The sequence below is a fragment of the Leptosomus discolor genome, chromosome 17 (genome assembly GCF_034619465.1).
Source record: "Leptosomus discolor isolate bLepDis1 chromosome 17, bLepDis1.hap2, whole genome shotgun sequence".
Classification (NCBI taxonomy): Eukaryota; Metazoa; Chordata; class Aves; order Leptosomiformes; family Leptosomidae; genus Leptosomus; species Leptosomus discolor.
In genome coordinates, this window is record NC_141407.1 from 6,945,474 (window position 1) to 6,959,177 (window position 13,704).

The 13,704-nt window shown below is 58.3% G+C and overlaps 1 protein-coding gene across 2 annotated transcripts in view; it reads left to right on the forward strand.

Moving 5' to 3' along the window:
- Window positions 1-5,843: 5,843 nt before the first annotated feature.
- The window catches only part of PLCG1 (phospholipase C gamma 1), a 46,822-nt gene continuing 38,961 nt past the window's right edge, over window positions 5,844-13,704 (forward strand). For both annotated transcript variants that reach the window (XM_086474985.1, XM_086474984.1), the window contains exon 1: window positions 5,844-6,045. In XM_086474985.1, the coding sequence (XP_086331111.1) occupies window positions 5,844-6,045 (202 nt within the window). The remainder of the gene's footprint in view (window positions 6,046-13,704) is intronic.

Sequence of the window (13,704 nt, forward strand, 5' to 3'; positions counted from 1 at the left end):
CTCATGGGGTGCATTTGTGAGTTAGTAGGAACATCAGGAACGTGTCTTAGCATCTGTATTTGGGTTCTTTCAAGCATCCCTGGAAGTGGAGGCCATTGCTTTGGTGAAACAGGAAGTGACCTGAGGCAGCAGGCGTGACGGGCACAGCCAGGCTGGCCTCTGGCGGGGAGAAGGGGTAGGATGGTGCTTGTTTGGGGCCAGGTGGCCCCTGTGGCAAGATGGTTTTCACTTCACGTTCCTTGAAAGAGTCTGCCTTCGTGGAGAGCCAGGACACTCTGCAGCCGGGTGCACCAGAGGGCACAGAGAAGGGCAGCATGGTGGGTTTTTCCTTTACTTCGTGTAGCCGGTGGGAATGCTCTCTGCCTTGGTCTTTGTCCCCAGGCTGTAGTGCCTGTTCCTTTTCCCGCATCCCCACTCGGGCCAAAAGCAGGTGAATCACAGCCCAGTGCCCGAGCTAGTGCAGCGGGGGTGGCTGTGGAGGAGGAGAGAGGAGCTGGGCTGGGGCAGGGCTGCTGGGGCTGGTGCTTTGTGCAGAGGGTGCTGCGGGGAAGCGGGGCTGCTCTGGGGTGCCCAGGCACTGCTCAGCACAAGGGGCTGGAAGGTGGGGTGTTGAGGGCAGGGGCTGGTCTCCCCCATGCTGTAGAAGCTTGGGATCCTCTGCTCCTGCTGGAGAGAAGACGGACCCCGGGAGCCGGCAGTGCCCGCTGCTGGCAGAAGGGAGTCCCATGTTCCAGCTGGGAAGGACGTGGCCTGTCACTGCCTCACTCTGATCCTGCTTCACCCCTACCTGGCCAGTGGTCACTGCGTTTCCACGCAAGTGTCCCTGGGCATCGGTTTGCTTTGCTTCTCACGGGCCGGCTTCTCGCCTGGTCCCGGGAAGGCCCCTGCCCGGTGCAGCGGGACATGGTGAGACGTGAGCTGCTGCTCCTGGCATCGTTCCTCTGCTGCCTCTTATTAGCCCGCAGCCCTCCGCAGGGAGGAGGGTGGTGGGAGAGCAGCACCCCCTCCTTCCCCCCGTGGCTGGGAAGAGCAGGAGACTGGGCAGGGACCTGGGGAGTGAGGCTGATGGATGCCTCCATCTCCCTGGCACTGGAGAGCAGCCCAGGGCCCAGTGGAGCAGACTCCCTTGGGGACCCTCAAGCAGGCACGGGCCCTGGCTCCTCCGCAAGCACCTCCCAGTCACCCCAGTGCTGGGGCAGCACTTACTGGGCTCCCAAACCACACAAGGGTGGCCGCGGGGGCAGGCTCAGCCAGCCGCAGGAGTCTCTGGGCAGCCAGCCCTGAGCAGGGCTTCCTGCTGCCCGCTGCGATATTTTCAGGTGCTTTGTTGTGGCTGCAAAAACTCGCAGTTTGGCAGGAGTTACTGTTCGCTCTCTGGGGCCTTCTCAAGGTGCAGCGGAGAAAAAGCCAACGGAGAGGGAAAGGGGCTCATTGTGCTCCTGACCTGCCTGTGGCTGGGCCAGTGCAGCCCGTAAAAATACCCTTTCTATTTCTACAGCCCGCCTTCCCTGCGTTCAGACCTGGCCAAATTAGATTTCCATACCCTACGCTGCTGAGCAGGGAAAGGTGCTTTTCCTCCTGCCCTGCTGAACGCAGCAGGGAAGGGTGTGCTCCTGCAGAGGGGGATCCCCCACCCCAGCATCACTGCCGGCAGATCCGCCTTCTCCCTGGGCACGATGGGGTGCCCCTGGCCAGGCCGGGGGTTGTGGCTCTCGGCCCACACTCTGCCTGGGGGTGCGAGGCCGGGCTGATGTCCCAGGCTGGGTGTGCTGTGCTTCTCCCTGGCAGCGGAAGGGAGAAGTCTCGGGGTGCAAAACCAGACCCTGAAAAGGCACTTTGCTCCCTCCGAATGCTGGGGAGCACGGACACTCCCCTACTAGCTCTGTCCTGGGCAGGGAGCTGAGGAGGATTTAATCAGTATTTTTGCCTGTGGCACAGCAGGGTCAGGACCACACATCCCACGCTTTAAATGGAGAATTCCCAGATCCCGTTGACTCACTGTGCAAACAGAGAAATAACCACGAAATGGGCCGCGTCCCATTTCGCATCCCACCACGGCAGCGCCTGGTTCTCTCCTGCCCTGCAACAGGGCTTGTGTTTGGCAGCGAGGGAAACTGAGGCAGTGGTGACGTGACCAGTGGAGGGGGCAAAATTTAGGTTGAAACAGGATCTTGTATATCGCAAGCCCGTGTACAGGGCCTGACAGCCAAGGGGAGGCTGCAAACTCTGCTGGGTTTGGATGCAGCCCCATCCCCCTCGAAGTCTTACACGGTTCAGGGGTTGGAAATTGAAACCAGGTGAATTCAGGATATTTAAAAATGTGTGTGCTCCCCACGGAACAGCAGGGACAGGGAATCTGGAGCTGCAGCAGATTTCCCATCAGGTGCCGGTTTGTAATCCAGAGGGATCTAGCAATGCCTGGAAGGGGCAGGAGGATGCCGGGGGCTGGGGGAGGCAGCCCTGCCTGCGGGCACAGCTTCACCCCAGCTCCTCAGCGAGCACACAGCAGGCACCGCGCCAGCATCCGCAGAGGCTCTGCGGCCCCAGGCGGGTCTGCTTTCCATCCCCGGCAAAGAGCCGCCTGGCGCTGCTCTGTGTCTGCTAACACCACCCCGGGTTTTCCAGATCCTGCTCGCTGCACGGCCGGGGGGAAGCTCTTCCCCGATGGTGATTTCTTCAGCCCATGGGCTGGTTTCTCGTTTACCCCCCCCAGGCAGCGCAGAACAGACGGGAATGAATAGATAACCTGGAGTGATGCATCTCTCCTGGGGATTGCAAGAGGCCAGGTACCACTCGCTCGGGTGAGGATCGGGCACCTCCTCACAACGTGCAGTCCTCGGGGTGGGAGCAGGACATGTCCATTCCCAGGCACCAGCATCAGAGAGATGCTGGGCTGCGGGGACCCTTCAGGGCTTTGTTTCCCTGGATTTTGCTCCCCAGCCCTTGAGCAAGGCCGGGGGCTGTCCTTGAAGCCGGAGCTCACCCAGCCGTGAGCCTGTTGCCTGTTCCTGGGCAGAGGCTGCAGCTGCTCCATGAATCCTGCAGGATAAGGGTGGGTTGGTGCCCCACACTTTGGGGCTGTGAAGGGGAGAGGTGCTGGGGCTGGAGGGGAAAAACCCCTTTTCCCAGAGGTGTTTGCAAGGAGAGACTTGCAGAGCCCTCCACCCTCCATAGCCATATGATGAACAGAATCCAGGGAATTTCTTCAAAAGCAAAACATGTCTGACCCGCTGTGGACCAAAGCCCAGGCAGGGCAGAGCGGGACAGGAGAGGAGGAATACTGTGGAAGTTTCCTCAGCCCAGTGGGTACAGGAGCTGGGACCACTGGACGAGGCCGGCAGGCAGACAAAAGCGGTTTCGCATGCTGTCAAATTAAACTGTGAAATTCCTCGGCGTGCAGCATCATGGACATGGAGAGTTAATGCAAGGCTAAAAAGTGATTAGTCAAACTCAGAGAAGAAAAAGCATCCACCGCAGACACCTCATCGCAAACCACCGCCTCCATGCTGGGGAGACGCCGTGACGAGTGCTCTGCATCAGCACGAACAGGCGGCGTTTGGGAGTGAGGGAGTTACCTTTTTTGCTTTTTCGATGGCCACAGTCCCTTCTCAGGTTTTGCCCTCAAAAACAAGGGTGTGCCCATAATGCTCAGCTATTTTAAGACCACTGGGAGCCGGCTGCTTCCTGCCGCTCCTGAGCGAGGCCGTTACACAATCAAGGAGCGACTTCCCCGGAGGCGGCAGCTCACCCCGGGGGGAGCGGGGCAGAGGGTCCTGTGCCGCTGCTGCCCCGGGGCTCCCACCGCGGGCTCCCGGCAGCTCTGCCTTCGCTGGGCACGTCCCCAGCGTCCTGTCATCCCTTATGGAGCTGTCATACTCTGGTCATTTTTACAAGGGCAGGTTTGTCCTCGCCCTTTTGATGCCCAGACACTGGGTAGGATCCTAAACAACCCGGGAGCCTTGCAGGGCTCCCAGTGTGTGGGCACGTGCATGTGCTCATGCGTGTCCCTTTGAAGGCGGGTGAAGCAGCAGGGCAGAGGGAGCTGCTTGCATTTGGGGTGCACTCAGTGATGGGTGCCTCACTGGGTAAACAGTGCTTCTTCCAGACCCACCCGGGAGCTGGAGGATGGGATAAGGGCTGCTCGTCCACTCCATGCTGTCTTGCCATGGGCCTGCACACACACGTGTATAGGTATGCGTGTGTATATATATAGTACACATATATACACAGATTTAGGGGTACATCCCCTCCAACCTCTCCCTTGACCGCTCTCCTGCAGCGAGGCCGTGCTCACCCTCGGGCAGACCAGCTCAAGGCCAGTGTCACCTGCCGGGGTGAGCAATGCACCCGCCACCGCCCCTCGGTGTTTGCAGCGTCCCCAGCCAAGGCAGCCGGAGCGCCCAGCCCGCCCTGGGGTGCCCTGATGGGGAGGAGGGCACGGGGAGGAAGGCCAGCAGCACGGAAAGGGAAATTGCCGGCTTTACCCACATGAATGGAGCAAACCGCCCTGAAACGCTTCCCAATTCAGCCGCTTATCCCCTCGCTAACCCCGCTTTTGTGTGGCCTCCTGCCGCCGGGGCTGGAGAGCCTCCCGCACCCCCCGGCTCCCTACACGTCCCCAGGGACGGGGTGCCACTGGCCACCCTGCAAACCCCGTCCCGCTCGCCGCGCTGTCACGGGTCCGGCTGGGATTTACGGGGAGGAGGCTGCGGCAGCCGCAGGCCTGGCTCCGGCGAGGAGCCGTGCCGTGGTGCCAGTGGCAGCCGGGCGGAGAGGACTGTCCCCAGGAAAAGCCACCCTGCTCGGCCTGTGCCAGCGCGGCGGGGCTGGCGATGGCCCCGGGAGGCAGCTGCCAGCCTGGCCTGTGTCCTGCTCACGTCTGTGTCCCTGTGTGTGCCCACTCGCCCCTGCACACGAGGAGGGGGGGGGGGCAGTGATGGGAGGCTCGGGGGGCTGAGCCCCTCGGCCGTATGGGTATGCCCTGGGGTGGTGGTCCATGGGAGACAGTGATGGGTGTTGCAGCCCAGAGGATGCAGCACCCCTGGGACCCGAGATGTGCCGCGCCAGAGGGTGCTTCGTGCATCCATGACCCCCCCAAAATGTGCTGTGTGGTGCCAGGGCCCCAATGTATCCTGTGCTGCGGCATGTGAAGCACACTGGGGACCTATGTGTGCCACTTGTGTGGGGTGCGGGTACGTCTGGTGCCCCAACCATGCTGCAGGGTACCCCAGGAGTGCTATGGGGTGCAGGTACCCCTGGTGCCCCAGGAGTGCTATGGGGTACAGGTACCCTGGGTGCCCCAGCTGTGCTACAGAGTGCAGGGTACCCCAGCCGTTCTGCAGGGTGCAGGTACCCCTGGTGCCCCAGCTGTGCTACGGGGTGCAGGTACCCCGCTGCCTCAACTATGCTGCAGGGTGCAGGGTACCCCAGCCGTTCTGTGGGGTGCAGGTACCCCCGGTACCCCAGCCGCGCTATGGGATGCAGGTGCCCCCGGTGCCCCAGCCGTGCTGTGGGTGCAGGTACCCCCGGTACCCCAGCCGCTCCGGGCCGGTGGGTGCGCGCCCCCCCCCCCCCCCCCCCCCCCCCCGGAGACCCCACGCGGGCCCCAGGCGCACGGCGGCGCGCCCCGTGCCCGCCCCAGCGCCAGGGCCCTCGCCCCGCCCCTTTCCCTTCCCTCCCTCCTCCTTCCTCGCCCCTCCTCCTCCTCCTCCTCCTCCTCCCACCCCCCCCCCGCCCCTCCCCTCCGCCCCCCGCAGCCGGCGGGCATGGGGCGCGGCGGGCGGCGCTGAGCGCGGCGGCGGCGGCGCTCCGGGCGCTCCCGCTCCCCTTTGTTCGCGGCGCTGATGGCGGCCGGGCCGGGCAGCGGCCCCGGGGCGCCCAGCGAGGCGGAGGCAGCGCACCTCTGCCGCAGCCTGGAGGTGGGCACCGTCATGACCCTCTTTTACTCTAAAAAGTCGCAGCGACCCGAACGGAAAACTTTCCAGGTGAAGCTGGAGACGCGGCAGGTCACCTGGAGCCGCGGCTCGGAGAAGATCGAGGGAGCCGGTGAGTGCCGAGGCGGGGGCGGGGGAGGCACGGCCGGGAAACGCGGGCAGGAAGGGGAGGAAAAGGGCTCCGGAGCCCTCGGGGCGATGGGTGCGGGGCGGCCGCGGCCGCAGCCGTCCCGGCGAGCCTCGGAAAGCGGCGGGGGGCTCGGTGGGGAGGAGGAAGGAGGGGGGAAGAAAAAAACCTACCCGCAAAGCCAGACCCCAGGGTCTCTGTGCCCGGCATCTCCCCGCGCAGCAGCTGGGGGCGGCGGCGGAGGGGTCCGGTTCCCCCGGCCAGGGCCGGCTCCGGCCTCACGGTAACCGAGTGCCCGGGGGATGCGCGGGCCGGGTACCGCCATGGCCGCCCCCAGCCCCGCGCCGCCTCCCGGCTTTCTGCATCCCTCTTGGGCATCCAGCTTCCCCCGGGAGAAGCCAGGTGCCTTTTCCCGAGCGGTACCGGGGCTAACAGCACCTGAAAGCCGTCAGGAGCCTCCAAAGGAGGCAGGATGAGTTTGAGCCCTTTTTTTTTTTTTTTTTTGGCGTTGCATCTCGGAGCGACAGCTGAGCTGAAAAGGAAAAAAAAAGGCAAAAAGCAGAGGGGAAAAAAACAACCTCCAACCCAAAATATTGTAATGTAATTCCTTGCTCTTCCCTTCTCCCCTTGGTGCATCTGCCTGAGGATGGTGGCAGGGGGTTGGGTGGAGCAGGGCGGTGGGTGCCCTCATGGGCACCAGCTGCTGCTTCGGTTTCCCGCGCGGGATGTGGACCCGCAGCACGAGGAGGGCAGAGGGAAAGGTGCGTAAGAAATGCGAGGGGAAAACCACAGAGGTGGGTGGGAAGGGGGAGAGAGTCAGGAGGCCCTGCACTGGGAAACTTTTAACCTCGGTATTGGTTTCCTACGTTACGGCTGTTTCTCTTAAATTACCTTTCCTGCCCCCACGCGCCCCAGTGTGAAGATGGTGGCTCTGTTTGATGCTGGAGGTGAGGAAGAGGGGACGTGGATGAAGGCAATGTGACGAAGCCCTGGCACTGGCCTTGGCACAGTGGCCGTCCCTGCGTTGAGGGATGCGACTGGGGCGCAGCTGTGGAGGGGTTGTCGTCTCTCCTGGCAAGTGCTGGTGGCCCAGGGTGGAAAGGTTGGATGCTTTTAGTATTGTGAAAGGGCTCAGATCAAGAAAGGAGGTGGAGATAATGGTCATGTCCCTGTGGCAGGACCACAGAATGCTGGTGCTTCCAGTTTGGGGCTTTGGTTTGCCTTAAGACCCTTGGAGTCCTCTAGCTTCTGCCCAGCAGCGTCTCCAGGCAGATCTGGAAGGAGCCTTGAGCTCTGTTAACATCACCGGGATGTGAAGCTCCCCCATACCTTTCCTAGAGTGGCCTCTAGGAGCTTTGAGGCAGTGGGAGAGGGAGGGAGCATGGGGTGCTCCGTTGGCCTTGGGTTTAAGCTGTTCTTAAGCTAAGGCAAAGCACCCATCTGTTTCTCTGGCAAGGCACTGGTTTCTGGCAGTATCTACTGACCATGTGGGTCCATGGCCCATGGTGGGACAGAGGTCCCCGCCGATATCTACGTGGGCGATTGTTCCTGTGGGCAGACCTAAGCATGTGCTGCAGTCCTTGTAAGGCTGGGACCTTAATTTCAGGGGAATTTAGAGAACTTTAATTTCTGCACCAAAACTGTGGTGGCAACGATGATAATGTGGTGGCTGAGAGGACTTCTTGTGCTGTGCAGACAGCCAGAGGCAGATCAGTAAAAGCAGAGAGTGTGGCTCACGGACCAAGGTGATCAAATTAAAAAAAAAAAAAAAAAAATTTAAAAAAATCCGCAGGTTTCTAGCAAAAGAAAAGCAAGAGTTGGGGAACATGGACAGCCAGTTCCTTCGTGTTCCCTTAAATGTCACAGTGGAAAATTACGTGGGGCTCCTCTGCTGTGCTGCAGGCGAGTTGGCCGGCCGGTGGGGTTCCCCAGCATGTGCCTCCCAACGCGCGTGATGTTCCTGCAGTGCGTGCAACCCTCCTGAGAGGTGAGATGGGCCGTGCTCGACAGAGAGGACATCAGTCCGAAGAGCTGCCATATCTTCAGCCCTGTCTCTCTGATGCTAGATGCTTTCCCCATGCCCTCCTCTCTGCACCCAAGCATCTCACTCTGTCCTCAGTCCCCTCCTCTGGTGTCACCCAGCACCCTGAGCAGCACCCATCCTCTCGCCTCTCTTCCTTCGCAGGGCTGAGAAGTCAGTGCTTTAACGCATCCTGGACAGCAGCGTGGGAGCTCCAGGTGGAAGCATCGGCTTGTGTACACAAGTAGTGACTGTGTATCTAGGCAGGCGAGGCAAAGCCACGCGATCAATGGCCAGCGATACTAGCTCCTTGGCCAACTTCCCTGTTTTTATCTGGATGTGCTTGCTGGGTGGAAAAAGGATGCCTGGGAAAACCCAGGCGTGTGACAGCTCCACTTCGTGTGGCAAACACGCTGATGTAGTCCCCTCCTGGCTCAGCGCCCCCCAAAGACCAGCCTTTACTGGTGTGGCGTTCACATGGACGTGGTGGGAACCAGAGGGGGAAGTGATCTGGAGGCAGGCTAATCCCTTTCAGTGCAAGGTAGCTCTCACTGTGAGCAGTGACTGACCCAGTTCTCCCTGTGAAGACAGCCGTGCTGGCGTGGGGAACAGGAGGTTGGGGCTGGCAGGAAGTTTGGGGTTTGCTTTTCGTGGCATTACTGGTTTGGCCGTAACTTGCAATATGAGTGAGGCCATGAGCAGAGGAGGGCAGCTGGCTGTCAGGAGGTGGAATGTTCCTTCGCGGGGAGCAGCATCTCCACCAGACAATGTCTGGGGTTCGGCAGGTCAAAGACTGCTGTGTTCGTGGGTCAGTAATGAGCGTTCTTGTGTTCCTTGAGAGACCAGTAAGGAGCTTCAGAACCCCCTGGACACAAGTTAGTTGTCTAAATAGGAATGATACTGGGTTTTTATCCATTTCGGAGCAGGTGAGTATCCATGGCATATCACATATGGAGGTCTTGGACTCAAGGCACGTCTGTAGTAGATGGCCATGACTTGAATGAATATCTGCCTCCATAAACACCCAAGCATGGAGCATCTGTGCTCCTTTCTCTGCACCGGGTGGGTTTCGCAGAAATGAGATGTGTGTTTATCCCAAGGAGAGGTGGGTGGTGCTGGGGAACCTGGCTCCGTTACTGACCCTGTTGGGCAGAGCACAGCCCCCATGGCTGCAGCTCGGGAAGCCTCTTGCTGCATGGTAGGCGGTGCACAGGGGAACAGAGGGTCAGTTGACTCATCTCCAGGTGGTCTCAGGCATGTGGGCTAAAGCTGGGGTGTGCCAGGAAGAGAGGTCTTCAGTCACAGTCATCGTTCTTTGGTGTGGTGCTGCTTGTTTCAGAGCTTTGACATTGCTGTGGGCGGTGTCGTGGAGCTGCTGCCTCCCCAGGATCTGTGGGTGCTTGTCTGTCAGTACTTCTGATCTCTTCTGAGCTCCAGGTGGTTGCAACAGTCAACTGGTTGTTTGCCTTCACCTTCGTGAACGGCTACGTTTTGGTGGTGCTTGGCTTTCTGGTGCTTGCTGCCCTGGAGCTGACAGGGGAGCAGAGCCTGAGCAGGCTTCAGGTCGCCCCACCGCTGGAGAGGAGCACGCCTGGAGGAAGGTCCAGGGAAACCCCCATCCTCCGTGCCTTCGGTGCCTCAGCAGCAGCGTGCCATCGGTCTGACAGCATCTCCCTGACCCGATGGGGGTGTGGCTGCCAGCTCTGCTGGCTGCGCTGCTTGTGTTCGAGGTGGTGGGACATCTTTCATTTCAAGTTCCTTACTGAAGCGAGCGGGATCCAGACAGGCCTCTGGAAGGAGCTTTTGTCGCCTAAGGATGAAGCCCTTAGTGTTGAGCAGCGTCTCTGAACAGCAATGAGATTGGACTGGAGGGGTGCTGACCAGGAGTAGCTCGTGTTTGACGGGTTGGGTGGCATCACCACACGTGCTGTAGATGTACAGGCAACCAGCTGGCCTTGTTGGCCAACATCAAACTGCTCAGCCTCGCCTTCTGCTGCCCGTGAGCTGGGAGGTTTTGGAGTCGTGGTATATTGGTGCCAAGAGGAGGGGGGAGCCCTTGCTGATGTGACAGCCCTCTTCGTCCTATTGCTTTGTGACCCTCCTGTAGCACTTTGTGAGTGCTGCATGAAGAGTGACCTTGTGTGTTCGCTGTCAGTGTGTGTGTCCCCCGCTCCTCCCCTCCGTGAGCAGCTCTGACTCAGCAGCAGGCAGAGCAGGGGCTCCGGCCAGCTGGGCTCCCAGATGAAGAACCTCTTCTGTTGGAAAGGACCCATCTCCTGCTCTTTGTTAAGCTCTTCAGCTCGCTCCAGCGCACTCTGAGCAGAATCAGCTGAGGAACGGGGAGGAGGTGGCAAACTCGTCTGTGCGGGAAGCATTTGCTTTGAAAAGCAGTCGCCTCCTTCTCCTGTACTTTTTCAAAACTGAAACTGTGCAAAACGCAATCCTGATTTGTGCAAAAAAAGTCACTTTTTTTCAGTTAATATTTGTTTTTACCCAAAAGGGTTTCAGCCAGCTCTAATTACCAATGCATTGCTTTCTTGCTAATCAGCTCTGCAGAGGGCCTGGCTGTTGCGATGGGAAGAGCTCTAATAATTTTCTATTCTTTTTGTTAATCACCCAAAGCGAAGTAGAGCTAATCCCTCGAGTCAGTTGTCTTTTATGCATTTTTTTTAAACTTCCTGTGTTACGTAATTCTTTTTTTTTTTTTTTTAATATGAAAGGGTCTTGCATTCTGAACTTCACATGCTGGGGGGTTATAGGCCAGCTTCTAATTGATCTGTTTGCCTTGAAACATGTCAGAAAATTCAGAGAGTTTGCTCACAGAGCGAGCTGGAAATTTGTAGCAGATGTTTTTTTATAGGGGAAAGGGGAGGGGGGAACACCTCAAAAAAACCCCTGGTTGCATTCTTTGTTTCAGTGAAATGAGCTCAGTCCCGTGGAGGTGGAGAAAAGCCATTGCCTGTGTAAAAGAAAAGGCAGGAACTGTTAAGATGTTAATACAAAGTGACTCTGAAGGGTGGCTCGTACTCACCTCATCCTTTCCAACTACCTGCCTCTTGTTAGTCCACCGAGGCACAGCTTTTTTTTTTTTTTAATTTCACTTTTTTTGAGGCCATCTGAGTAAGCTGAGGGGCTTGGAGCTCTTGAGAAGCGAGCAAGCCAGAAATGGCTTTCAAGGATAAACAAACCTCAGGGTCGGATCCTTTTGGGGTGCAGGACGGCTCCTGCACCGGCGGGTCCCCCTCTGCTCCACCACCCCACGGCCGCAGGACGCAGCCCCTCGCAGCGGGCAGGGGCTGGGAGGAGGGGAGCTCACTCCCGAGGTGCCTCGAGGAGGGGGTTGCAGAAGTTGCTGGTGTGGGAAGGTGAGAGCGAGGCTTGTGATCCTCGTAATGTTTTATTTTGTGGTGTTACCAGTAGTACCCTTCCTGCTTACTAGGGTGTTCGTGTTACGCTGGAGAAAGCGAACGAGCTCTACTCTGCCTTCCCCTCCAAACTGAAACAGCCTCTTCCCTTTGCTTTATATCCCTTTGTCATCTTTCTCTTCTCGGTAGCGTCTTCCAGAAGGAACAGGTTAGAAGACGCCTTACTCATGTAGTAAGACACGTCACAAATTACACAAATTACCGCCTCCGTTGGCATCTCTCACCTAGAGAGCAGCGAGAGGTTGGCCGGCTGGGAGACCAGCGCTCCACTGTGATACCTGCACCCATGTTGTCCATCCATCTGGTTCCTTGATTTACCAGTCAGCCACATGGAAGATATTGGCATGTGGGTTTTAAGCCCACTAATTAAAACGTGCTGAAGAGGTTTTGTGGAGTGTTGGACTGATTACTTCTCACCTACACCGAGGGCCTGAGTGCTCCAGGTTTTTCAGGGCAGAAGCGATATGGCTCGGCTTTTTCCCTGCCTGCAGGCAGCCGTGTTGGCACAACACCATGTGTGGTGAGCGCAGCATCTGAGTGAGCTGGATCTGAACATCTGGCTTTGCAGAGGAGCACCTCGCCTGCTCGGTGCCGACGCCTCCCATCTCCCGGGGCAGTTTTGTCCTGGGATTTTGTACAGGACTTCAGGAGCCAGCGGTCACCCAACCCAATCTCTGATCGTTTTACTGCTCTTTGTTCCATCTCCCTTGCCTGCACAGTGGGGGTGGTTGTTCTTATCGGCGAAGCATTTGCTCCGCTCTGTTATCTAATCTCAGTGCGCTGTGAACATCCCGAAAACCTGCCGGCTGTTAGCGATGCCCATCGCCTGTCCCTGTGCGAGCAGGCGTGTGACCTTCTGCATATCTTACCGATTGCAGATGGAGGAGAAGAGGCTTGCCTGCAGCCTCAGCAGGAGTCTGGGGGGGACTGGATGCTAAAGTCCCCGTCCCTGAGCGGTGCTAAGGTCCCCATCCCCAAGCGTTGTGTGTGGTAGAGCAGGCTTGACCACCGAGTTGCCTCAGGGGTGCGACCTTCATTTAATTTTTGTGGTCCTGGGAGCTCGGGTGCTGCTCTTTGGCTGCGACCTTCCCCTCCAGGGAGCACTGGGACTGTTGTGTCCCTTGGGAAGTGACCCAAGTGACGCCACTGCACCGTGGTGGTTCGCAGGTGTGTGACAGTGCTTCTTGGAGCCGGGTGGCCTGGCTGGGGCTGCAGCGAGCCCCTTGTGCTGTATCCCTTTCCTAAACCGTTGTGGGTTTGGTAGGACCTGGTGTAAAGCACACAGTGGAGGAGGGGTGCGAGGAGTCCAGGAAGAGCTTGCAGCGCGTGGTCAGGAGGTGTGGGGCTTCGATCACAAAAACCCCGCGCAGCTCTCAGTTTAAACTATCGTCTGAACCTCATTATACAATAAAAGGAAATGTCTGAAATCGGTGGAGAAGGCTTCTCTTCTAGTGTGCTCTGAGGTTTAAGGGCAGTGGAAGTCAGGCTTAAATTTTGAAGTCCTTGCAATGCTTTTGAAAAGTTACCCCCCCACATCCTCCCTTCTTCCCCTTGGCCAAACAAGCTTGGAGAGTGTATGGTGGAAGATGATGCTGAAATACAGCCACTGGAGGGATTCCTATGTAGAGAAGGAAAGAAGATGAAAGGTTTGTGTGTTCAGCAGGTACCTGCAGCTGTATGGAGAAAATGAGTTGGTATGTGACAGCCAGGGATGCTCACAGAAGCCTGCGACTGTCCCAGCAAAGTACCCGTGAGGCTTGGCTCACTTGGTCGCAGTGTTTGCTACAGCCGGCTCTCTCCTGCCAGTATCACGTACGAGATCGGTTTGATACCTAGCACATCCTCTGCGCAGTGAGTGTATCCTGCCGTGCACGGGGGCGGGTGGGTGATCTCATGGCTTTTCCTCTGCTCCGATGTCCCTGCTCATCTGTTCCGCCGAGCGTGGTTTCGCTACCGAAGGCGTTGCATCAGGCAGCGGTGGGAGGGTGTCTCCCGGACCGGGGCGAGCCCTCAGGAGGGGGACACGGTGACAATGGCCATTCCCGAAGGGACTCTGCAGTGCTGGTGGAAGCTTTCCTTCGACACGGTTTTAATCTTTAACTTTTGAGGATTTTTATGTGCACAAAGAGCTGTTTTACATGGAAAAAGCTTTTTGACATTGATTCAAATGACAAACTTCCTCTTTTCTGAGACTTTTCT